This window comes from Rousettus aegyptiacus, unplaced genomic scaffold, assembly GCF_014176215.1.
Source record: "Rousettus aegyptiacus isolate mRouAeg1 unplaced genomic scaffold, mRouAeg1.p scaffold_m13_p_2, whole genome shotgun sequence".
Taxonomy (NCBI): Eukaryota; Metazoa; Chordata; class Mammalia; order Chiroptera; family Pteropodidae; genus Rousettus; species Rousettus aegyptiacus.
The window spans coordinates 129,333,577-129,357,515 of NW_023416295.1; the positions used below are offsets into that span (position 1 = coordinate 129,333,577).

Sequence of the window (23,939 nt, forward strand, 5' to 3'; positions counted from 1 at the left end):
CCTTTTCTCTGGAAGGTTCCTTCCTGCTCACTATTGAGGAATATAAGCTATCTAGATGTCAGATCCCTCTGTGCTGACAAGATAAGGCCAGCCATGGTGATGACAGGACCCAGAGTAGTAGTCCTTCAGTACCTGCCCTGCACAGCAGCTGAAGCTCTTGCTTGTTCAGTAGGCTGGTTGTCACCCCAAAAAGTGGATAAGGTAACTGAAGTTCTAAGCTAAAGAGGTCTAACTACACACATAAAAACTAAAGTTCCAGACTTCCAGGCCCCCAGCCCTTTTCTACCACCCTTTTCTGCCTCCTACTATTCTGAGGCTAGAAATGCTGTGCTGTGATAATATCATAGTAACAACAGCAACAATAATAAATAGCAACTTTTGAGTATCGTTTATGTGCCATATTATACTGTAAACTTTTATTTGTATTGTTTCCTTTAGTCCTTTTATGGTAGCTATGTTTAGAAATGGCCCCCAGCTATTCCTCTCTGTACATACCACTTCTCTCCTCAAAGATGGAACCCATTTCCCCTCCCCTTGAGTCTGAGCTGGCCCTGTGACTGATTTGACCAACAGAATGTGGTGGAGGTGACATGCTTAGGCTCCTCGTTAGATGCATTCTCTCAGGCCTAGGGGTAGAGGCTGCTCTTTATCTCTGCAGCTTTTGTATTCTTTAGAGTTCTTGCTTTTTACTAGTCAACCTGTCATTAATCCAATTTCCTGTGATAGTTAATAATTTTTACATTAATCTTTACATGTTCAAATTACTGTCTCCTGAATAGACCCTGACTGATACACCCTGACCGATACACCCTGACCAACAGCCCAAGCAGAACTCCCAGATTTACAGAATTTACTCCCACGATTACAAAGCAAGTAAATGACTGAACCAGCATTGAAACATAGGTTGTATTAACATAACCCTTTTAAATATACAATCTCACTTAGGGAACCAGAAGGGACCTTAGGAATACAGTCCAACTCCCCTCATTCTATAGCTAAGGAAACTGAAACTCAGGAGGTAGAAGCAATTTTCCAAAGTCACACATTTGGGAAATGGCAGTCAGGACTGCGAATTACAAGCCTCGTTCTCCTGACTCTCACCCAAAGCTCTTCCTCTCCACCACACTGTCTCACGCGCCTTCCTTCCGTTCTCACCATCACACGTTTCCTTGTGCACTTTCTCCCTCTGGGAATGTCCCTGAGGTTGGGTGGAGGAGCAAAAGCTCCCTGGCTGAGAACCCCTAGGGCACATTTGGCCATGTCTAGAGACATCTTTGGTGGTCACAATTGGAGCTGAGGGAGTAGTACTGGCATCGAGTGGACAGAGGCTAGTGACACTGTTAAACATCCTGCAGTGCCTAGGACAGCCCCACCGCAAAGAATTCTCCAGGCCAAAATGACAATGGCATTGAAATTGAGAAAACTCGGTCTAGAGAAACCATGACCACACAAGATTCCCTGCCTCCGTGAGCCTTCTCCTGTTTTCACAAGGCTTGGGTTGCTCAAACCAGAGGGGAAGCATCTACTGCAGTCATTTTCATCTGCTGAAAAATAAACAAATGGGTGGAGTGGTCCTGAGGAAATCTCTGGCAGGGAGCACCTCTCACAGGAGGACCCTGGCATTTTCAAGACTCTGAGGCACCAGGTTTGATTAGCTAACAATTAGTTTATTGGAAACACGGAGTGAAACAAAGGCAAACAAACTTGCTGGCATTGAGTCATTGGCTTTTTAGAAGCTTCTGCAGGCAGCCCTGGAAGGGAATGCTCTCCTCTCCCACAGATCATGTCCTTCACAGAGTTACAGGAAAACCACCGTCAGTATTTCCCATCTCTGTTCCACAGGTTCAAGTGCACAGGCAGATTCCCAGGAAGTGCAGACAGGGAGATCCTGGGGCTTGCCCTGTTCCTCCAAGCTTGGGTGAATGGGTCAAGCAGGACCAATGAATCCAGCAAAAAAAAAAAAAACAGAAGGCGGAATGAAGGATGTATCTTCAGGACGACAAATCGACTACTAGGGAAGGCTACAGAAAGAGACCAAGGTGCTGCCCCAGCCTCCCCAAGGTTCAGGGTGCCTGGGGGGATGGCACACACTGGGAGCAGATAGGGAGGATGAGCAGAGTGTACACATCTGGTGACTGGTTCTTAGGAGGCCAGGGGCTGGTGTGTGTGGGGCAGCACCAGGAGGGGCGTTCCGGTTGCGGTTGCGCATGGTCCTGGCTGGGCGGAGGATGCTGGTTATGCGCGCTGGCAGAGGCTGCAGCCTTCTAGCACCTCTTAGAGCCCCCGGAGCAGGGGCCGCAGGCGTTGGCGGTGCCCACCACCACGTTGCCGCAGCAGGGGGCGCTGCAGACGCTGGTGCTGACAGCAGGAGCAGTACCGCTGCAGCAGAGATCGCCACAGACGACGCCACCGCGGGAGCTGCTGACGCCTGAATAAGGGGAGAACAGGCCCAGACATGCATCAGGCACAGCCACAGCCAGTTGGCTTTGGGGCAAACAAAAAATGCCCCCCCCTCCCTAAAGGCACTGGGAGCACCCAGAAAGAGAGGTGTAAGGGCTCTAGCTACTTACAGACATTCACGGAGCCAACGCCCTCACACATCCTGTTGGGAAAGGAAAAGAGACTGGTCAGTGCTGTGGAAAAGCAGCCGGGCCCACCCGGCCAAAGCAAAAAGTAAGACCTGTGGCCCTCCTTGTGGGCAATAAATGGGCTAATCCAGAAGCCAGGAGAGGGGGTCACCAGCATGTGGGTTCTGAAGACAGAAGGCCTGGTGTGTCATGCTCTCCACCCATTGTTAGCTGAGCAACCTCAGATTTACCCTCCCTCCATCTCCTTCCTCATGAGGACATCTACTCCTCCATCCGTTGTGAGGATGAAATCAAACTTGCATAAAAGTGCCTAGTGCCTGCCACACAGTGAGCACTTCAGAAATGTTAGCTGCTACTGTTTCTGTTAGTATATAAATGAATGGGATTTTAGAGGCCATTTAGAACAGGTTCAAAAACCATCCACATCAATCACCTCATTTGGCAGGTGGAGAAACTAAGGCCCAGAGAGAGGAAATAACCAGTGATAGAGGCAAGGCTATAATTCAGGACATCTAACTCCTCCAAGCCTACACCTCTGTCTCCTTGAGGGACACATGTGGGAGTCCCTGTGAGAGCAGAGTTGTCAAAACCAGCTTGAGATGTGAGAAGAATTCATAGCCCTACCATCTAATCACCTACACTCAGGTTTCCTAGGGCACCCACACCAAATCTTCTGAGTTCACTTCAAGTGCCTTGTGTGGCAGAGGGGTGGGCCCCTCGATTTCTAGTGCCATCTCCACATGTCTCTCTCTAACTTTCAAATTCAGTCATAAAAAAACTCTACCTCTCAGAATTCTTCATTAATGAAACTCCCCAGGCCCAGTGAGCCCCAGTGCCTCTGAACTCTCCAGTGCAACTACTTGAATTTGTTGTGGATCTCTCCATTTTATCACTCTGATTCCAGGTACCAAACCTGTGTCTGCATCTCCCCAATACACAGGATGATCCCTGGATGCTCCATCTGCATCCTCCTCACCATCCACTCCCCTCTGCCCAGAGCCAAGACCTTGGCTGTACACAAGAAGATGAAGGCTCGGGGTGTGAGAATCTGACCAACGTTGGATAAGAACCAAAGGGCAACATTCTGGGGTATGTCTTCATAGGAGCTGCTCAGCTCCCCTCCAGCCATAGAAAGGCTGAATGACCAATGTGTTTCCTCCTGCCCCCAAAGCAAACAATAGGCAAAAATGCACAGAGCAGGACACAGCAGCCTCATGGAACAGGTCTCTGCTACCTGTCTACACTCAGTCCTACCTGCTGCAATGGAAGACCACTTAGGGGTACTCCTATAGTTAAAATATATGTGTCGACTAATAAAAAAAATTAAAAGAAACCTGTTAAACCTGTCATTATGGGATAAATATGTTCCCAGGGCTGAGACAGGGCCAAACTTGAGAAGAGAGCTAGGATCCTGAGGGACATGTGCAATGAGGGCATGGAAAGGCAGAGGCACTATAGAGGGAAGGTGGCCCCAAAACCAGGATGAGTTTCTCAAGCACAGCGATTACTACAGCCTAACACCTGGCTCTGAGGAACAGAATTACAAAGGCACCAGTCCCAGATCAGCATCTAACGTGGGCATGAGAGACTCAGATAGCACTAGACACATGCCTAAACGATTTACTCAAATTACCTGTCCAGCTGCATTATGAGGATAATTGGACAACAGAGGAGTGATGCCAAGAGTGTGAGGGAGAAGGCACACGAGGACGCAGGCAGGCTTTGGAGAGAAAATTGGCTATGATACCAACCTCTGCTCCTCGCCCTCCAGCAGGCGCCTGTAGGTGGCGATCTCGATGTCCAGGCCCAGCTTGGAGTTCATCACCTCCTGGTACTCCCTGAGCAGGCAGGCCATGTCCTGCTTGGCCTTCTGCAGGGCGGCCTCCAGCTCGGCCAGCTTGCAGCGTGCGTCGCTGACGGCCGTCTCGCCCTGCTGCTCAGCCTGGGTCACTGCAGTCTCCAGCTTGGTGTTCTGGCGACCCAGAAGAGAACGAGGTGGGTTATTTCTCTGGGTCTCTCTGTTGGTTTCCTGAGTGTGTCCAGGCTCTCCCAGCCAGCTGGGAACACCCAGGAACAGGCCTGTCACTTCGTCACCTGGGTCTCCCTGAGTGACCTCAACCCGCAGCTCTAGTCATGCAAATGGGCTGGAGAATGAATGCCGAGATCCACGTTGGGCAGGCATACACTATGCCGTGGGACCCTAGCGAGGCCCCAGCCTGTCTGGTGTCTAGGGCACAGGTGACCCGTACCTGGCACTTGGCATTCTCGACCTCGGCGGTCAGCCTCTGGATCATGCGGTTCAGCTCGTTGATCTCCTCCTTGGTGCGCCGCAGGGTCTCCCCGTGCCGGATCACCGTGGCCTTCATCTCCTCACACTGCGGGGAAGCACAGATGCTCCTGAGGCTCAGGGCTGGACATGCCACCCAATAAGGATGCCAGGGATGGTAGTGCAGGTGGTGCAGTGTTTGGCCTGTGCAACCCGCCGTGGCAGCTGCGCTCTGCCACCTCAGCCTGAGAGCTGACTGACCTTGTGTTGCCATCCCTAGGGATCAGCGTCCCCAGACAAAAGAAGCCTTTCTGATATGTACCTCGTATCCCTATCACGACCACGTCTAGGAGGCAGGTGTCCCGTGCCACTCACCTTGCTGCGGTACCAGGACTCGGCCTCAGCGCGGCTGCGGCTAGCGATGTCATCGTACTGAGCCTTGATCTCGGCAATGACGCAGTCCATGTTCAGGTCCCGGCTGTTGTCCATCTTGACGACGACCGAGGTGTCTGAGATGTGGGCGTGGAGGACACGGAGCTCCTGCAGATGGTGGGGGGTGGGTAGGTGGAAGGATCTAATTTATGCCACAGCCTCATCCACCATAACATATACCCAGTTTTCTCAGCCCTGCCCTGGTCTCCAGCCCCTGCACCCTCTGACACCCTCACGGACTGCAGCCCCCTGCCCAAATCTCTGTCTCCCTCCAGCCCCTGGCCAAAGCCCTCTTCTCCAGGCCAGCTGTCAGTTTTAAGCCTGGACCCTGACCCCTCACCTCCTCATACAGTCGCCGCAGGAAGTCAATCTCCTGGGTCAGGGCCTCCACGTTGGCCTCCAAGTCCGACTTGCGCAGGTAGGCGCAGTCTACATCCTGGAAAAGTGAGGGTCTTTGAGCTCTGAGGACCCCTGGTGGCTGTCAGCCCAAGCTCTTCTCTCTTCCCACCCAATCGTGGAGGCCGCGGGGAAAGGACACCAGTGTTCCTAGTCCCATTCCACCTCTGTTCCTTCTGACCATCCCGGGATAGGCCTCACAACCTCCTTGCCTTCTGAGAACAAGCCCCTTTGAGCCCCAAAGAAGGGCCACCAGCTTTTCCCACCTCCCACCCGAGATGGCTTACCCTCCCGTTTCTCAGTTTATCGCCCCCTATTCCAGGAAGCCTGCCCAGACTGACACCCGCTCTGCCACCTTGACCCGGCCCTGTCCCCCAGCACTCCCCCAAGGCTCCACCTGGCTACTTCTGGTTCCACTCCATTCTCCCCCATACCTTGGGTCTCTGCCCCTCCTTTTGGTCGGATATCCCACAGAACTAGACGGGACAGTGTCCCTCGGCATAGACTAAAGCTGCCAAGCCTCCGTGGGACCCAAGCCACAGGCCACTACCTCTGAAGTAAAGCAGGACATCCAGAGGCCAACCCAGCCATCTTCCTGCCCCAGGGCCGGGTACTAGTGGACGATCCAAGGTTATCGCCCTAGGTCAAAGTCCTAGAGGCACCTTCCCTGACATGACCTCTGGGAACTCCCCACCCTGATTTGGCAAGGTCCTGCACCCCACACTGAGGTTGACACCCTCCGGGTCTCTCCAGGAAGAGTCTGTCTGTCATTCTGAGATTCCTGGTGTCTGTGCTCCCCGATCCCATGGTACTCACCTTCTTCAGAGTCACAAACTCATTCTCGGCTGTTGCTCTCAGAGAAACTTCCTCCTCATACCTGAGGCAGAAGAGGACAGAGATGGAGGTCACAGGAGGGCAGATCTCCCCAGAAGCCCCTCCACTTTATACCAGTGAAGGGGGCAATACTAGGAACCTCCCAACACAGCCGGACCCCTGGCAGCCCTTTTGGGACCTTTTGGTTGGATTTGGGATATGTCTGCGATGTTCTCTCCATTGTGAACTGAGGGGTTCGGGGAGCTGACCTTCTGGGACCTCACAGCCCTGTGTCCCAAAGTTGCTCTGAGGTCACCTCAGAGGGCAGGTAAGGCCTCGGCACCCAGCGAGGAGTGGATGGCATCTCTCTGGGGCACTATGACCCAGCATCCCCTCACCTGGGTGTCCATCCTGGCTCAGGTGTGAGTTTCAGAGGCCATTGGCATTCAGCACCCTAGGCAGCCTGTCACCAAGAGCCCCAGGACCTGGCAGCCCTGAGTGACACCTGGGCTCAGATCTCATCTCTGTGCTATAGGTGGGAGCCTGAGGGGTGAGTAGGAGAAGGCCTGGAAAACAGCAGAAGCCTCCTCCCCACAGAGCGCAGGAGACAGCTCCTGGGTGATCAGGCCCCGAGAAGAGAAGGCTGAAGTAAGAGAGGTATCTCTTGGGGGCATCGCGGCCCTACCCCTAGGCGGGCATCTGGGCAACAATTGCACAGGTGAACAAATCGTGCCGCTACACACTGCCCACTTGGCCTGCAGGGCTGCTCCCTTCACTTGGAAATTCTTCTCATGTATAATGCAACGGCCTTTCCCTTAAGTCATTTCCTGTGCCCATCGTCACTCCTGGCCACACTCACTTCTTCTTGTAGCCCTCCAGCACCTCCTGCACGTGGTTGAGCTCTGCGGCCAGCCTCCCGCTGTCGGCCTCCGCACACTCGGCCTCCCGCCTCAGCGTCATGAGGTAGCCCTCAAACAGCGGCTCCAGGTTGCTCTCACAGCACTTGCGGTTCTGGTAGAACTGCCACTTGGTCTCCAGCAGCTTGTTCTGCTGCTCCAGGAAGCGCACCTGCCATTCAGGGTGGGGAATAAGGGTCAGCTATCTCCTGGCGCCCCAACGCCAACTTGGGGCGTTGCTTCAACGTAAACTTTGAAAGCTCGAGCTCAGCATAGGTGAGACAGAGGAGGACAGTGGGAGACAAGGCAACTTCTAGATTTCCTGGTTATGATCAATGTCCAGACTTTCCTTTTTAGGGATGGGAACGAGGGGTGGGAACAAAGGTGCCTGTCATCGGTGAACTGAGTTATGTCGGTCTGATGAGTCCAGGCGGCATGTGGTCAGGAGGCGGGTAGAGGCTCAGCCCCTCACCTTGAAGCCAGAGGAGGGGCCCTCTTAGGCAGAGTTCTCAGATTCAGATAACGGCTTGGTGTTTGTGGTGATAGGCAACAGGTAGATGATGTCATAGGCCTGCTAAAGAAGACCTCTGCTACCTTGGCCCCTCCCCTACTCCGTCCCCTCTTTCCCAAGGAACACATCAGGCTCCCCAGCCTGGGGCTGTTGAAGCCACTGTGATTTCAGAAGCAGCAGTAATTTTCTTCCTCGATTCCTGAGATCTAGCTTGTACCCCAGGACAGCCAGGTCACACCTCTCTTCCACAAGTCGTGCCTATCTGAACCCTCATCTGAGCCTTCTGGGTCTTGTGTGAGTGCCTGTGAGTGTTTGTGTCTCTCATCGGAATGGGAGCTCCTGCAGGCTGAGCTCTTTGTGCCTCTGACTTCTCTGTCAGTGCCCAGCCTGAGTCCCGTGCATTGGTGAGGTTCAGGAAGGGTGTGATCAAGGACACCCACCTTGTCGATGAAGGCGGCGAACCTACTGTTGAGACACTTGATCTGCTCCTTCTCCTCATGCTTCACGCACTGCGCGTTGGGGTCGATCTCCAGGTTGAGGGGCGTGAGGAGGCTCTCGTTGACCGACACGGTGGTGATGCAGGGCGGGCTGGGTCCGCACACGCCGCCCGAGCGGTATCCGAAGCTGCGTCCGCAGGAGCCAGAGCGGAAGGCCCCGCAGACGCTCTGGCTGCCAAAGCCCCTGGTGAGGCCGCGGTAGCAGGAGATGCCGCGGTAGGGGGCGGCCGTGATGCAGCAGCGGCCGGGCCGGGGCCCGCAGGCGGAGGCGCAGCTGTAGGCGCTGCCGGCACAGTAGGATCCACAAGTCATGGCGTTTCTTTGGGGCACGAGAATCTCTGAGGAGGGAGTGGTCGTAATGGAGGGTACGTACAATGGATGAAGTCTTTGCGTCTCAGACATCTTTGGGCCCTTTATATATGGGGAGCCTGATGCGTCCACGGGTTAGGAGTAATTAGTTGTCTTTTATTGGCTTGGGTTATTTAGCTGCCAGCTCCTCCCTTAATGTGCTTAATTGGGAGCCAGATGCAGCCAGATGTTTATGGCCTTTTACCCTAAACTGCACAATTTTTATCATCAAAGGACCAGTTCACTTCCCCCACACCCACCTCAACCTCCCCATACACAGTTGGGAAACTCAGGCATTGGAGGATAGGGGAGCAGTGACTCAGGTTGGAACAGAAGGGAAAGGCGGGGCTGGGTCTCCCCCTGTGCCGCCCCATTTAAAGACGTCACACCCAATTTGATGACGTCGCACTGCTATCCGTGGTGCTGATTGTACTGGCCTCAGGGACACTGAGTGTGAGATGAGCAGATGATTGGAACCTGGGGTGCATTTGGTGATATCCCTCACACTGATGCCCTCTTTCTGCACTCCCAAAGCCCCAATACTTACACAATCTCTCATCTCAATTACCCCACACGAACCCAACACCCCACACCATTCCCATACCCATCACCTACACCTATCAATATATTTGCCATCTTTCTCTCTCTCTCTCTCTCTCTCTCTCTCTCTCTCTCTCTCTCTCTCTCTCTCTCTCTCTCACACACACACACACACACACACACACACACGCACTATATACTCACATTCTCCCAGTGGCAATCTTGCACACAGTCTTTCATGAGGCTTAAGGGGGCACACACTGGCTCACTGGCCTCGGGAATGCTCAACCTTTTCCAACAAGGCCCCAATCAAAGATAATATTTCTGGATTTCACCTCAAGCCTCCACATTTCCTCCAGGGCCCAGAAGGCCTGGGGCAGACACCACTGTTATGAGTCTGAACAGCATTTGGCTCAGAATATAATAGGATCAATCTAGATAGAAACATAGGAGGAAAACATCCAACCACCTGCCATCGCCCCCATGAATCTATGCTGTTTTCCATGCTATACCAACCCTGCCACTCCCTTCCCTTTACAGCAGTTTGTCAGTAACCGCTGAAGATGCCACTACAGATCCATACTGGTGTGCACTGTCCATCCAGCATGGATAGTGTGGGCCTTCAACCCAAAGGGCTGGGTAGGAACCAAGCCTCTGCCATGACAAATTCAGTGCAATCTGAGGGCAAGGTATTTTACTTCTCCGGGTAATGGTGTAAACCTTTCTCTTCCAGTTCTTTCTTGGAGAATTATAGATATGTGCATATGCTTGGTAAACTCCAGAGCACAATGCAGAAGTGCTTTATTATAATTACAAAGCAGGACACTCTGAGGTAGCAATTTTTTTTAAAGTTCTCATCGTGACCAGCTCATGGAAACAACTAGAATTTTAATGAACTAGATTAGAACAAAGTCAAGTAGAGTAGAATAAGATAAAAAATATCAGAGTGCATCATACATAGTAAGAATGACATTTCATGACCTTTTTGTTTCAATTGTATTTGGTGTGTATGTATGTGTGTATTTAGTCATTATGCAAAATCATTTCTAAATATGATTGAAACTAAGAAGTTTAAATACATGGCGTATAAGTTAAGAACACAGACCCAGATTCCAAACTGCCTACTTTCAAAGTCCAGCTCTGCCACTTTCTAGCTGTGTAAACTTAAGCAATTACTTAACCTCCCTGTATCTCATTTTATGATTTGTAAAATGGGGATAATAGTACTCATCTCATAAAGTTGTTGTAAGGATTAAAAAATTAATCCATGTAAAGTACTTAGAACAGAGCCGGACACACTCTAAGTATGTAATCATATTAGTGGTAGTAGTTGCTGCTGCTACAGTAGTTATAGTGACAGGTTTGATGGATAAGTAGGGATATGTGTTTTGACATTGTTATTGTTGTTGTTGTTGCTGCTGCTGTTCATATATCAGCAGGTTTGATGAAATATACCTACTCATTCCTAAACCACCTATGTAAAATTCTCACTAAGGTTGCTTATCTTAAAGGACTAGTGAAAGGATTAAATTAAATAACTGCAGCACCTGGCACACAACAAGTGCTCAATAAATGCATTTACTATTATTCCAGCCTGGGGGGTGGGTGTGGCGGGAAGGGAGTAGTAGGCATCAGTCTAAGAAGCAGGGAGGACCTGAGACCTTTGGCTATGGTTACTTCCTGGAAAAGAATCCCAAATCAAATGCCCCTCCTTCAATCTTCACTCTAGCTCAGCTGCCCCAGGAAAGGTCCAATGAGAATCTCTTCTCTTAGGCAGTATGACAAAGGGAATACATCACCAGTCCTTGGGCAACCACACTACCGGATGAAAAGAGAAACTTGAACAGTCCAAAAGGTCTGTTTTTTGTAAATAACTCAAAAATTTGTGTTTCTTATTTGACCTTAATAGGCCATCAGAAATTCTAATAGTAATATAATAATGCAAGCCATAAATCAATAACATTCTCATTCATCTTGCTTTTTACCTGATCCTGAAACCTCCTGATTGGTCAATAGCCCAGGGGTATCTTAGGATTGAGGGTGAGGGATATGCAATTGATAATCCATCCGAGTATAATTGTACTTCAAAGAGAGCAAGAGAACTCAAGCTTTCCCTGCAACTAGACAGATGGAAGTTGTAGTTGTGAAGGAACTTCCCAGAAGGAGGGCAGTTAGTCATGGTTTCCTACAGGAGCTTGCATTATGTCTCCATTTTAGGGAAGCTTTATATAAAAGAGAAACACTTGTTATTCTGGAGTGGTCACCATGTTTGTGGAGACAGGGTGAACCAAAATACCTTCAGATCTGGAGATCGGAATCTCCTCTTTTAGCCCAAGTGGATCTTGTTTCAAAGAATGCCTGGAGAGAAAGGGAAAATCAGATGGTTTTAACATTAAGAAGTTCTTGTCTGTTCATCCTGTTCCTGTGGAAGATGTTATCAGGTAGATTCCCCAAGAAGGATGACTAAATAACATCTTGTTGGGGGAATTCAGAGATTCTGTGATTGATATGTCCCTGCCATATCCAGAACCCTGCCTTAATTTGGAGGGGAGGGAGGAAGGCAATAAGAGAAGGAAGGCAACATGAATTCTGGAGCTTCTCATATGACAAGGAAGACAGAAACACATTCATGAGAAAGGCCAGAAGTCTGGAGAGGGCTGCTTTTCACATGTACCATCAGATGCTCAGGAATGCAATGCCTACTGACAGTGCCCATTCTAGGGCAATGTGGAATGCAGCTAGTCTGATGGGAAAGGCAAGAAAGGCTCCATGGAAAAGGTAAGGACAGGATTCAGTAAAAAGGTGTGTGGGGCAATGTTGGTGCAAAGATATGCCTGGAGATATTGGAGATATTTCAAAGAGTGGGAAGACAATAGAGGCGTCTGAGGGTCCCTGCAAGAGAGGAAAGGATTATGACATGCTGTGATGATAGAGAGCCAGTTAAGGCAGAGGCGTCAGAAGTAGGACCAGTGTCGTCTCTGGGATTCTGCTCCATGACTGTGGGCTGGGAAGCAGCCTGTGGGCTCTACATCTGGAGGATAGCAAAACATCTGCACATTAGGTTTGTAGGTATTCAAGGAACCATGCCCTTTCTAAATTTGCAGCTTGTGCTTTTTGTTCACAAAAAGCAGGTGCAGACTAAGTTCCACAAAGAGAAATTGAAGTGTGAGGGAGTGGATATTTACACAACATTTGAGCTGTTAATGAGAGAGTTGACCTCAGGTCTAGCTACCAGGCAGGGCATTTGGGTTGGTGAGTTGAACGAAGAGAGGCCCAAGTCAGAGCCCTGCCTCCTCAGCCAAGACAGCTTGGGACAGTGGCCAATCATCTCTGAGAACTCACCAGAGTACAAGGAGCCAAAGGATCTCATGGAGACCTGGGGAAAATAAAGCCTGACTCAGGATTTCTGCCCTTGGTAAGGTCCATACCACTAATCAGGCTGAGCCCCTGTACTTTTACCTGCCCATGTCCCCGACCTGTGAGAGTTCATTGCTATAAAGCTGGTTCCAAGGTTTTTCATCTCTGCAGGTAAGTCTGCATCTTGCCCTCAGTGCTGTGTCCTTTCCCCCATCAAACTCTTCCTCCTCTGTGCTTCCACCCTTGCACTGTCCCCCCACCATTCTCCCCTGTGTCTTCTCCCCATTGTGACTCCCCAGTCCTTCACATCCCTCCTCTTCCCTTTGTTTCTCCCAATCTCCCCTCCTTCTCAATCTCCTTGCCCCCAAACCAGTCTCTGTTTTTGTTCCAAGGTGGACCTGGAGAGTAACGTTCTAAGACCAAGCATCTTCTCCCTCCTTTTTTCTTCTCTAACTCTATCTCCAGTCTCCACTCAGCCCCAAAGCCTTCAGGATTCTTGCCCTTGTTGGCTGGCTTTTCTCACTACCCTGTCATTGCTCAGGTCAAGGACTTTGCTTTGGCCAAAGATGCATCTTCTCACTTCATCTTTCCTGCAGGCCTCAGCCAGGAGCATCTCCCCACCCCACACCCAACCTCAGGAATACCTGACCTCTGGTCTGCTTCATCTGGTCCCCACCCCAACCTACCAGAAAGCTTTATACGATTAACCACCAAGCTTTAACGGCCCCATTAGTCAGCACTTAATATGTAGATGGTATTTATTTCATTCATTCAACAAATATTTATTGAGCACCTACTATGTGCCCAAGCCCTTGGAATATATCTATCAACCAAACATTTGTACCTATTGGTATATTGCAGGGTTTGCATTTTTGTTCATGATTTGGGTATGTATCCAGCTTTCCTCTTAAAATGAGAAACTCGCTACAAACAAAGGTGAGCATTCCTCCATTCTCTGGTCCTAAATTCTGAGAGCACTTGGAAAGGCTCAGAAGAGGATACTGAAGTGAGGGGAGAAGTAAGTATGTGTATGTTAATGTATTATATACAAACGCCATCTGCTGTGTGATATTTCTAACAATGGCTGACAATGAGTAGATGGGAGTCCTACCATTGGGATCAAACGCATCAGGCTCTGAGTGCCAGCTCTGAGCCACTAACCACACAACCTGAGCCAGTTTTTTAACCTCCCTAGGCCTCAGTGTCCTCCTCTGTAAAACTAGAATAATAATACCTGCCTCAGAAGGCAATTGTAAAAATTAAATATGTGAATGCATGTTGGGATCTTAGTATTGTATCTAGTATGAAGCAAGATGAACATTAAGAGATGTTATTATCTTTTAAGTTTGGAATAATATTCATAAAACAGTTTTCTACACCAAACATATACTATTTGCATAGGTTTTAAAAAAAAACAACCATATATCCTAAAAAAAACTCTTGTACAAACATACCAGAAGACATAGAAAAGTATATTCATGGAAGCCCTGTTTATAGTACAAGTTCTGGAAACAACCATGGGGCCATCAGGGTAGAAAGATAAATAAACTGTGGCATGTTCATACAATGAGTACAATCCACAGTGAAAATGAACACTATACAGCTACAGGAAGTAACATCGAACAAAAGAAACCAGACACAAAAGGATGCACACACAATATGATTCCATTTATATGAAGTTCAAAAACTGGAAAACTAAGTAATGTACGGTTTAGGGATGCATAATTTAGTGTTAAAACTATAAAGAAAAGCAAGGAATAATTTAACACAAAATCCCAGAGAGGAACACCATCCCTACGCCTGGAAAGGAGGGCAATCGGAGTGAGGCTCATAAGGATCTGTTCTATCGTCTGTCCTGTTTCTTCCAATAGGTAGTAGGCACATGACCTTTAATTCTTTTGTGTATGTGACGTATTTCACAATATGAACCACTTTAACTTCCAGAAAGCTCACATTGCCAGAGCCAAGACCATAAAGTGGCGATTCTGCCAACCCTCCCCACTCCCCAGACTCCAGACTCCTTTCACTGCTTTTCCACTTGAAGAAAACATACAGGTTGAATGTACTTTTAAGTCTTCAAATATTAGCAACAACTAATAATGCCTGAAAGGTAATGAAATGGTGTCGCTTTTGAATTTTTCTCTATCTGGTTTTAAATTATTTCTTGCTTTTTTCAAATTGCTTAGCAAGGATCAATCATTAGTAATGAGCTCATGTTTATTTATGCATGTCATTTTTACAAGGAGTTACACTGGTAGGAAAGGTAAAGTGAGGGTGAGATGCACCTTGACTCACAATGCTTCCCCTCAGGACATCCAGCCAGCTGGCCTGCTGGGAGCACCACTGCTCAATTGTGAGCAATGCCTAGGATTGCAGATGAGGTAGCATAAAGGGCCTCAGAAGTGCTGGCCCTGTTCCTCAAACACATAAAGTGACTGCAGATGCCATAGCTTCCTCTGGGATGACCAGATGGCTGTCACAATCTGTGACCCCATGTCTGATCTGTCACAAGGCCTCACTCCTGAATGTTTTGCACAGACACCCAGAGCCCTACCCCAGAACTCTATTCTGTTTTCTTCTCTTTTCCCATCAACCCCACCCTATGCCACCTCCCCTAAGCTGCTCTTTCCCCAAAGGCATAGCAACTATAAGGGCTGCAAACCACATCACTTCACTTCTCTTTTCTTCTTTTAATTTTAATACAAACCTCTGAATTTTATGATATAATTTTTCTAGACCTATTGGAATAGGGGTGCTTCATGGGAAGTAGAACACAGTACAATCCATCAAGGTACTTACAGTATACCAGAAGTATACAAATTAGTAAACTTGCCATTTTCCAATCTCTCCCTTCAATTTTAAGGCACAGGATCCTGCATTCAACCCATACCCTTCTCTTGCCCCCAGCCTCAAATCATCCTTGAGCCACACTCACACCACATTGGCCCCTCCTGGTTCTAATCATTCCAACCCCCTCTGACTCTGTCCATCTTCCTTAGAATGACTCTCCCCAACCCTGAATCCACAGCTATCTCCTCCTAAACAACTCTACCCTCTCGAAATTCTCCAGGGATTAAGAAATCCAGGGGTTGTCATAGCTTGTAGGTGAGAAGGCATTGCATCTTCCTGGGCTCTACTACTTACCAACTGGGAGCCTTTGGGTAAATTATTTAACCTCTCTAAGCCTTGGTTTCCTCATCTATAAAATGGGGATAATGGTACATACTTCATACAGTTGATGGAAGTATTAGAGATCATTTATAACATGTAATAATAGTAAGTGACCAATAAAAACAAAACATCTTTCTATCAAAATAGGACTTATGTTTCCCTACAGAGTACTTTCTAATTTTAAGGAGGGAAATGTACCCAAATGATCTGATTTACCATCACCAGTAATAGAACAACCTGATGTTTTGTGCTTCCTGGGTGACACAGTAAGAGTTATACAGCATCATTTATAAAGTATTCTGTCCCAAAATGTTTCAGTTAAACCCAATCAAGCCTCTAGACCAGCACAATCCAATAGAGGCTAGTGTAACGATGGAAATGTTCTATATCTGTGCTGTCCAATAAAATAGCCACTAGTCCTGTGTGGCATGTGGCTAATACAACTGAGGAACTAACTAGATTTTGAATTTATTTAATGTCAACTAACTTAAATAGCCACATGTGCCTATCAGCTACTATACTGAAGAGCTCAGATCTAGAGGTAAGTTTATAGAAAATGCAAGGGCTAGAGCCACAAGTTAAATCACATAAAACCTATTTGTTTTAATTCTTAGAAAAATTGAATGTGGAATGGATAATAAATGATTCTTTGGAATTATTGTTCTTTTTCTTACATGTGAAAATAGTACTGCATGCTGAAATTTAAGGGTTACATGCCATGCTTTCTGTAACTGTCAAATAATTAAGTCAATGTGAAAGGAAATAAGGCACGATATTAACATCAGTTGAATCTAGGTATCAAGGTGAAATATCTCAGGGTGTTTGTTATACTCTCCTTTCAAGTTTTCTATATGTTTGAAAACTCTCATAATAAAAGCTGAAAAAGTTGTCAGACACAAATATTTACTAATATGTTAACTGCTGTCATGGTAAGAAAAATCAGATATTTTTCACCAGTCCACTGGACAATCCAGGGAGAGGGAGAGTCCAGAGTAGCGTTTTAGTAGCACTTTGGCCATTACTGGAATGAAAACTTGCAGGCGTTCTGCTAATACTTCAACTTTTCCTGTGTCTCCTCCCCACAGACCCTCCAAACACACACAGGTCCTTTCCTGCTCTCGGCCTCTCCTATCTAGCATCTGGCCTCTGTTTTCCCCTTCTCCTGGCCCCATTTCTCCCTCCCTTGGCCTCTCTCTCTTCTGCCCTGCCCTTCTCTCCCCAGTACCCTCAATGAGTACATGCCCTGCTGGGAGGGTACTTTGAAGATGAAACATGCTGAGTCTCCCTAACACCGAGGGATTGGCATCCTTAACACAGAGGAAGGGGCAGGCCACTTCTCCATTAAAGCACATTCTAGAGAGGGGTTGGACCCGGCTAACCGCCCAAGCCCATAAAGCATAAATTGCCCCAACTCCATCTGCGCAGCCAAGCCTATTCCCACCCCAGCATAAATAGGACAGGGGAGCCTTGAGGAGCACATTGGAGTTTCCACCAAGACTCCAGATCTCACAACCTATACTCTACAACCCAGAACTTCGGAAGAACCATGAGCTGCAGATCAGGATTCTGTGGCCAGGCCTTCAGCTGCGCCTCCGCCTGCGGGCCCCGGCCCGGCCGCTGCTGCATCACGGCCGCCCCCTACCGCGGCATCTCCTGCTACCGCGGCCTCACCAGGGGCTTTGGCAGCCAGAGCGTCTGCGGGGCCTTCCGCTCTGGCTCCTGCGGACGCAGCTTCGGATACCGCTCGGGCGGCGTGTGCGGACCCAGCCCGCCCTGCATCACCACTGTGTCGGTCAACGAGAGCCTCCTCACGCCCCTCAACCTGGAGATCAACCCCAACGCGCAGTGCGTGAAGCATGAGGAGAAGGAGCAGATCAAGTGTCTCAACAGTAGGTTCGCCGCTTTCATCGACAAGGTGGGTGTCCTTGATCACACCCTTCCTGAACCTCACCAATGCACGGGACTCAGGCTGGGCACTGACAGAGAAGTCAGAGGCACAAAGAGCTCAGCCTGCAGGAGCTCCCATTCCGATGAGAGACACAAACACTCACAGGCACTCACACAAGACCCAGAAGGCTCAGCTGAGGGTTCAGATAGGCACGACTTGTGGAAGAGAGGTGTGACCTGGCTGTCTTGGGGTACAAGCTAGATCTCAGGAATCTAGGAAGAAAATTACTGCTGCTTCTGAAATCACAGTGGCTTCAACAGCCCCAGGCTGGGGAGCCTGATGTGTTCCTTGGGAAAGAGGGGACGGAGTAGGGGAGGGGCCAAGGTAGCAGAGGTCTTCTTTAGCAGGCCTATGACATCATCTACCTGTTGCCTATCACCACAAACACCATGCCGTTATCTGAATCTGAGAACTCTGCCTAAGAGGGCCCCTCCTCTGGCTTCAAGGTGAGGGGCTGAGCCTCTACCTGCCTCCTGACCACATGCCGCCTGGATTCATCAGACCGACATAACTCAGTTCACCAATGACAGGCACCCTTGTTCCCACCCCTCGTTCCCATCCCTAAATAGGAAAGTCCGGACATTGATCATAACCAGGAAATCTAGAAGTTGCCTTGTCTCCCACTGTCCTCCTCTGTCTCACCTATGCTGAGCTCGAGCTTTCAAAGTTTACGTTGAAGCAACGCCCCAAGTTGGCGTTGGGGCGCCAGGAGATAGCTGACCCTTATTCCCCACCCTGAATGGCAGGTGCGCTTCCTGGAGCAGCAGAACAAGCTGCTGGAGACCAAGTGGCAGTTCTACCAGAACCGCAAGTGCTGTGAGAGCAACCTGGAGCCGCTGTTTGAGGGCTACCTCATGACGCTGAGGCGGGAGGCCGAGTGTGCGGAGGCCGACAGCGGGAGGCTGGCCGCAGAGCTCAACCACGTGCAGGAGGTGCTGGAGGGCTACAAGAAGAAGTGAGTGTGGCCAGGAGTGACGATGGGCACAGGAAATGACTTAAGGGAAAGGCCGCTGCATTAGACATGAGAAGAATTTCCAAGTGAAGGGAGCAGCCCTGCAGGCCAAGTTGGCAGTGTGTAGCGGCACGATTTGTTCACCTGTGCAATTGTTGCCCAGATGCCCGCCTAGGGGTAGGGCCGCGATGCCCCCAAGAGATACCTCTCTTACTTCAGCCTTCTCTTCTCGGGGCCTGATCACCCAGGAGCTGTCTCTTGTGCTCTGTGGGGAGAAGGCTTCTGCTGTTTTCCAGGCCTTCTCCTACTCACCCCTCAGGCTCTCGCCTATAGCACAGAGATGAGATATGAGCCCAGGTGTCGCTCAGGGCTGACAGGTCCTGGGGCTCTTGGCGACTGGCTGCCTAGGGTGCTGAATGCCAATGGCCTCTGAAACTCACACCTGAGCCAGGATGGACACCCAGGTGAGGGGATGCTGGGTCATAGTGCCCCAGAGAGATGCCGTCCACTCCTCGCTGGGTGCCGAGGCCTTACCTGCCCTCTGAGGTGACCTCAGAGCAACTTTGGGACACAGGGCTGTGAGGTCCCAGAAGGTCAGCTCCCCGAACCCCTCAGTTCACAATGGAGAGAACATCGCAGACATATCCCAAATCCAACCAAAAGGTCCCAAAAGGGCTGCCAGGGGTCCGGCTGTGTTGAGAGGTTCCTAGTACTGCCCCCTTACTGGTATAAAGTGGAGGGGCTTCTGGGGAGATCTGCCCTCCTGTGACCTCCATCTCTGTCCTCTTTTGCCTCAGGTATGAGGAGGAAGTTTCTCTGAGAGCAACGGCCGAGAATGAGTTTGTGACTCTGAAGAAGGTGAGTACCATGGGATCGGGGAGCACAGACACCAGGAATCTCAGAATGACAGACAGACTCTTCCTGGAGAGATCAGAGGGTGTCAACCTCAGTGTGGGGTGCAGGACCTTGCCAAATCAGGGTGGGGAGTTCCCAGAGGTCATGTCAGGGAAGGTGCCTCTAGGACTTTGACCTAGGGCGATAACCTTGGATCGTCCACTAGTACCCGGCCCTGGGGCAGGAAGATGGCTGGGTTGGCCTCTGGATGTCCTGCTTTACTTCAGAGGTAGTGGCCTGTGGCTTGGGTCCCACGGAGGCTTGGCAGCTTTAGTCTATGCCGAGGGACACTGTCCCATCTAGTTCTGTGGGATGTCTGACCAAAAGGAGGGGCAGAGACCCAAGGTATGGGGGAGAATGGAGCGGAACCAGAAGTAGCCAGGTGGAGCCTTGGGGGAGTGCTGGGGGACAGGGCCGGGTCAAGGTGGCAGAGCGGGTGTCAGTCTGGGCAGGCTTCCTGGAATAGGGGGCGATAAACTGAGAAACGGGAGGGTAAGCCATCTCGGGTGGGAGGTGGGAAAAGCTGGTGGCCCTTCTTTGGGGCTCAAAGGGGCTTGTTCTCAGAAGGCAAGGAGGTTGTGAGGCCTATCCCGGGATGGTCAGAAGGAACAGAGGTGGAATGGGACTAGGAACACTGGTGTCCTTTCCCTGCGGCCTCCACGATTGGGTGGGAAGAGAGAAGAGCTTGGGCTGACAGCCACCAGGGGTCCTCTGAGCTCAAAGACCCTCACTTTTCCAGGATGTAGACTGCGCCTACCTGCGCAAGTCGGACTTGGAGGCCAACGTGGAGGCCCTGACCCAGGAGATCGACTTCCTGCGGCGACTGTATGAGGAGGTGAGGGGTCAGGGTCCAGGCCTAAAACCGACAGCTGGCCTGGAGAAGAGGGCTTTGGCCAGGGGCTGGAGGAAGACAGAGATTTGGGCAGGGGGCTGCAGTCTGTGAGGGTGTCAGAGGGTGCAGGGGCTGGAGACCAGGGCAGGGCTGAGAAAACTGGGTATATGTTATGGTGGATGAGGCTGTGGCATAAATTAGATCCTTCCACCTACCCACCCCCCACCATCTGCAGGAGATCCGTGTCCTCCACGCCCACATCTCAGACACCTCGGTCGTCGTCAAGATGGACAACAGCCGGGACCTGAACATGGACTGCGTCATTGCCGAGATCAAGGCTCAGTACGATGACATCGCCAGCCGCAGCCGCGCTGAGGCCGAGTCCTGGTACCGCAGCAAGGTGAGTGGCACGGGACACCTGCCTCCTAGACGTGGTCGTGATAGGGATACGAGGTACATATTAGAAAGGCTTCTTTTGTCTGGGGACGCTGATCCCTAGGGATGGCAACACAAGGGCAGTCAGCTCTCAGGCTGAGGTGGCAGAGCGCGGCTGCCACGGCGGGTTGCACAGGCCAAACACTGCACCGCCTGCACTACCATCCCTGGCATCCTTATTGGGTGGCATGTCCAGCCCTGAGCCTCAGGAGCATCTGTGCTTCCCTGCAGTGTGAGGAGATGAAGGCCACGGTGATCCGGCACGGGGAGACCCTGCGGCGCACCAAGGAGGAGATCAACGAGCTGAACCGCATGATCCAGAGGCTGACCGCCGAGGTTGAGAATGCCAAGTGCCAGGTACGGGTCACCTGTGCCCTAGACACCAGACAGGCTGGGGCCTCGCTAGGGTCCCACGGCATAGTGTATGCTGGCCCAACGTGGATCTCGGCATTCATTCTCCAGCCCATTTGCATGACTAGAGCTGTGGGTTGAGGTCACTCAGGGAGACCCAGGTGACGAAGTGACAGGCCTGTTCCTGGGTGTTCCCAGCTGGCTGGGAGAGCTTGGACACACTCATGAAATGAACAGAGACACCCACAGAGAAATAACCCACCTTGTTCTCTTCTGGGTCGCCAGAACACCAAGCTGGAGACTGCAGTGACCCAGGCTGAGCAGCAGGGCGAGACGGCCGTCAGCGACGCACGCTGCAAGCTGGCCGAGCTGGAGGCCGCCCTGCAGAAGGCCAAGCAGGACATGGCCTGCCTGCTCAGGGAGTACCAGGAGGTGATGAACTCCAAGCTGGGCCTGGACATCGAGATCGCCACCTACAGGCGCCTGCTGGAGGGCGAGGAGCAGAGGTAAGGTCCTACCCTGTCTGGCCCTGAGCTTGCATTTATTTATGCCCCTTGTGCTAAGACCTACCTTCTCCTGTCCTAGCAAGGGCCACAGTCTGGACAAACCTGTCATTTATTACCTTGGAGGAGGGGTCATTTTTGGAGGTCCTTTCCCTCAGACCCTTCTTCCTATGTTCTTGACCACTTGTCGAACCCTCACTAAAAATATGTAGAGCAATGTCTGCCACTCTGGTCGAGTCACTAATATTGCCTTTTTTCTTCTTCTCTCTCAGACTGTGTGAAGGCGTTGGGTCCGTGAATGTCTGTGAGTAACACAGGCCCTTTGTGGATGGATTTACTTTCTTCCTGTAAAGGATGGTGGAGCTTGGATGGAGGGATGTCTCTGGGACCTAAATAAAACAGAGGGCAGGCATCTCAGCAGGATGGATTTGGGTCACAAAGCAAGAGAGACCACAGCTTTGGGACAAGATAAACCCAGAGCTGTCAAGCACAGATGCTAGGGAAGGAGAGTCTTCGGGGAGGCTGGATTGTTCATCCTCAAAATTTTGACTCAGGCTTTGTGGTTCACAGGTGTCAGCAGCTCCCGGGGTGGGGTCGTCTGCGGGGACCTCTGCGTGTCCGGCTCCCAGCCAGTGACCGGCAGTGTTTGCAGCGCTCCCTGCAGTGGGAACCTGGCAGTGAGCACGGGAATGTGCGCGCCCTGCGCACCCTGTGGTCCCTGCAATTCCATCACGTCTTGTGGCCTGGGCACTGGAGGTGTGGGCTCCTGCGGCATCAGCTCCTGCGGCGTGGGCTCCTGCGCCAGTAGCTGCCGCAAATGTTAGACACACAACTCAAGGCCCAGTCCTGGTGCCTCTCCTGCCACCCCAGCCCAGCCCGGCTTGGTCCAGTCTCCCTGCCTCCAGCCCCCAGGCAAAACAAGCACTCCTTACTTCTGCACTTTGAAAGGCCCGTCCTGCTCCTAGCCTCTAATGTGTATGTGTGATCCCCTGTTCTTTGGCTCTGGCCCCCTTCTTCCCTACCCTGCCCCATTACCTCCCCTCCCTGTGCTGGGAAAGGCTACCCCAGAAAGAAGTCCCTTCAGCACCACAGGAAGGGTGTTCCAGAGCAGGAAGGACCAGGACCAGGACCCTGCCCCGGGCTGCTATGGGGCCAATGGCCAGAGTCTCCCAGCTTCTCCCCTTCCTTCTGCCGTCATCTCTATCTTGATCTGTGTTTCCAATAAATCAATGTAGCCAATCCTAGGCCTTGTCTACACCTCTGTTAACCCAAAGGTCAGGGTTTAGAAGGGTCCTTAAAGTCACATGGAGCAGAGAATGGCCTAGTCTGGCATCTCCTGTACAGTCCTCCGTCCCTGGGCTCACAACAGTCTCAGATTTAGCCAGGGTTGTGCTAGGCCCCCACACAATATCATTGTATCCACACACCCTTATTGATTTTATCCACACCACCTTTCATGACACATCTTGCAGATGAAGAAACCAGAGCTCAGAGACACACAGTAACTGGGGCAGGACCCCACACCAAGTTCAGTGATAAGGTTGGGGTTTGAACTCATGTGCATCTCTGGTGCTCATTTCACCAAACCACAGCTGCCTCCCAGAAAACATTCCTGTGCACCCCTATAATGAAAATTAGATCCCCAGTCACTCAAAGCTTAGGGAAACATCACTCATTGCTTTGGTGAGGAAGATTCATGCCTCAGTAATTTATTAGAATTCTTTAAGAGATAAATACGTGAACATGATTTAAACTTTCAAAAAGCTTTAACACCGCGACTTATTTTTTAATGGAGTCCCTTTGAGGTTTGGAGAGCTGCCATAGGTGATAAATTACCTCAAAGACAGAAAACAACACATGGCAAAATGATGATGTGGCAGAGAGGTGAGCACCCAGACTCTGGGGCCGGACTGCCTGAGCCCAAAGCTGGGCTCTTTTCCTTCCTCGCTGAGAGAGCGTCAGTTTACTTTTGCTCTCTGTGCCTTAGGCTCCACATCTTTAGTGAGAACGACAAAAAGAGCACCCACCTCATAGGGTCGATGGGAGGATTACCAAATTTCATATATGTAAAACGCTTAGACAGTGTCTGACACAAAATAACCACAATATGCATTTATCGTTAGTACTATTCTTTTACAGAATGTAAAGTAGACATCCCTCTGGGGATAAGGGCCATGGCAGCCTCTCATTACACTTATATCTGTGATCA

General features: G+C 50.5%; 2 protein-coding genes across 3 annotated transcripts; one reads left to right on the forward strand and one right to left on the reverse strand.

Annotated features, from left to right (window-relative positions):
* Positions 1 to 2,264: 2,264 nt before the first annotated feature.
* Positions 2,265 to 8,754, reverse strand: LOC107509772 (keratin, type II cuticular Hb6). The gene is made up of 9 exons (XM_016142564.2): positions 8,343 to 8,754; positions 7,355 to 7,563; positions 6,499 to 6,559; positions 5,627 to 5,722; positions 5,230 to 5,394; positions 4,838 to 4,963; positions 4,340 to 4,560; positions 2,571 to 2,602; positions 2,265 to 2,428 (listed from the first exon to the last, which is right to left on the reverse strand). Exons 1-9 carry the CDS (start codon positions 8,709 to 8,711, stop codon positions 2,265 to 2,267), a joined length of 1,443 nt encoding a protein of 480 aa, XP_015998050.2. The 5' UTR covers positions 8,712 to 8,754.
* An 8,607-nt stretch (positions 8,755 to 17,361) lies between these two features.
* Positions 17,362 to 22,554, forward strand: LOC107509827 (keratin, type II cuticular Hb1). Of its 2 annotated transcripts, XM_016142669.2 has the most exons (10): positions 17,362 to 17,730; positions 18,510 to 18,718; positions 19,513 to 19,573; positions 20,349 to 20,444; positions 20,677 to 20,841; positions 21,108 to 21,233; positions 21,513 to 21,733; positions 22,003 to 22,034; positions 22,301 to 22,436; positions 22,515 to 22,554. In XM_016142669.2, the coding sequence occupies exons 1-10, from the start codon at positions 17,362 to 17,364 to the stop codon at positions 22,552 to 22,554; spliced, it is 1,455 nt and encodes a 484-aa protein (XP_015998155.2). The 2 variants fall into 2 exon arrangements, with proteins under 2 accessions (XP_015998155.2, XP_015998154.2); XM_016142668.2 differs by having other exon boundaries at positions 22,301 to 22,554.
* Positions 22,555 to 23,939: the final 1,385 nt, after the last annotated feature.

Coding starts and splice junctions, on each gene's coding strand:
- LOC107509772 (XM_016142564.2), bottom strand. CDS start 8,711: ATGACTTGTGGATCCTACTGTGCCGGCAGCGCCTACAGCTGCGCCTCC. Junction 6,560..7,354: donor CTGGAGGGCTACAAGAAGAA/GTGAGTGTGGCC, acceptor CTTCTGCCTCAG/GTATGAGGAGGAAGTTTCTC. Junction 4,964..5,229: donor AGTCCTGGTACCGCAGCAAG/GTGAGTGGCACG, acceptor GCTTCCCCGCAG/TGTGAGGAGATGAAGGCCAC.
- LOC107509827 (XM_016142668.2), top strand. CDS start 17,362: ATGAGCTGCAGATCAGGATTCTGTGGCCAGGCCTTCAGCTGCGCCTCC. Junction 19,574..20,348: donor AGTTTGTGACTCTGAAGAAG/GTGAGTACCATG, acceptor TCACTTTTCCAG/GATGTAGACTGCGCCTACCT. Junction 21,734..22,002: donor CTGGAGGGCGAGGAGCAGAG/GTAAGGTCCTAC, acceptor CTTCTCTCTCAG/ACTGTGTGAAGGCGTTGGGT.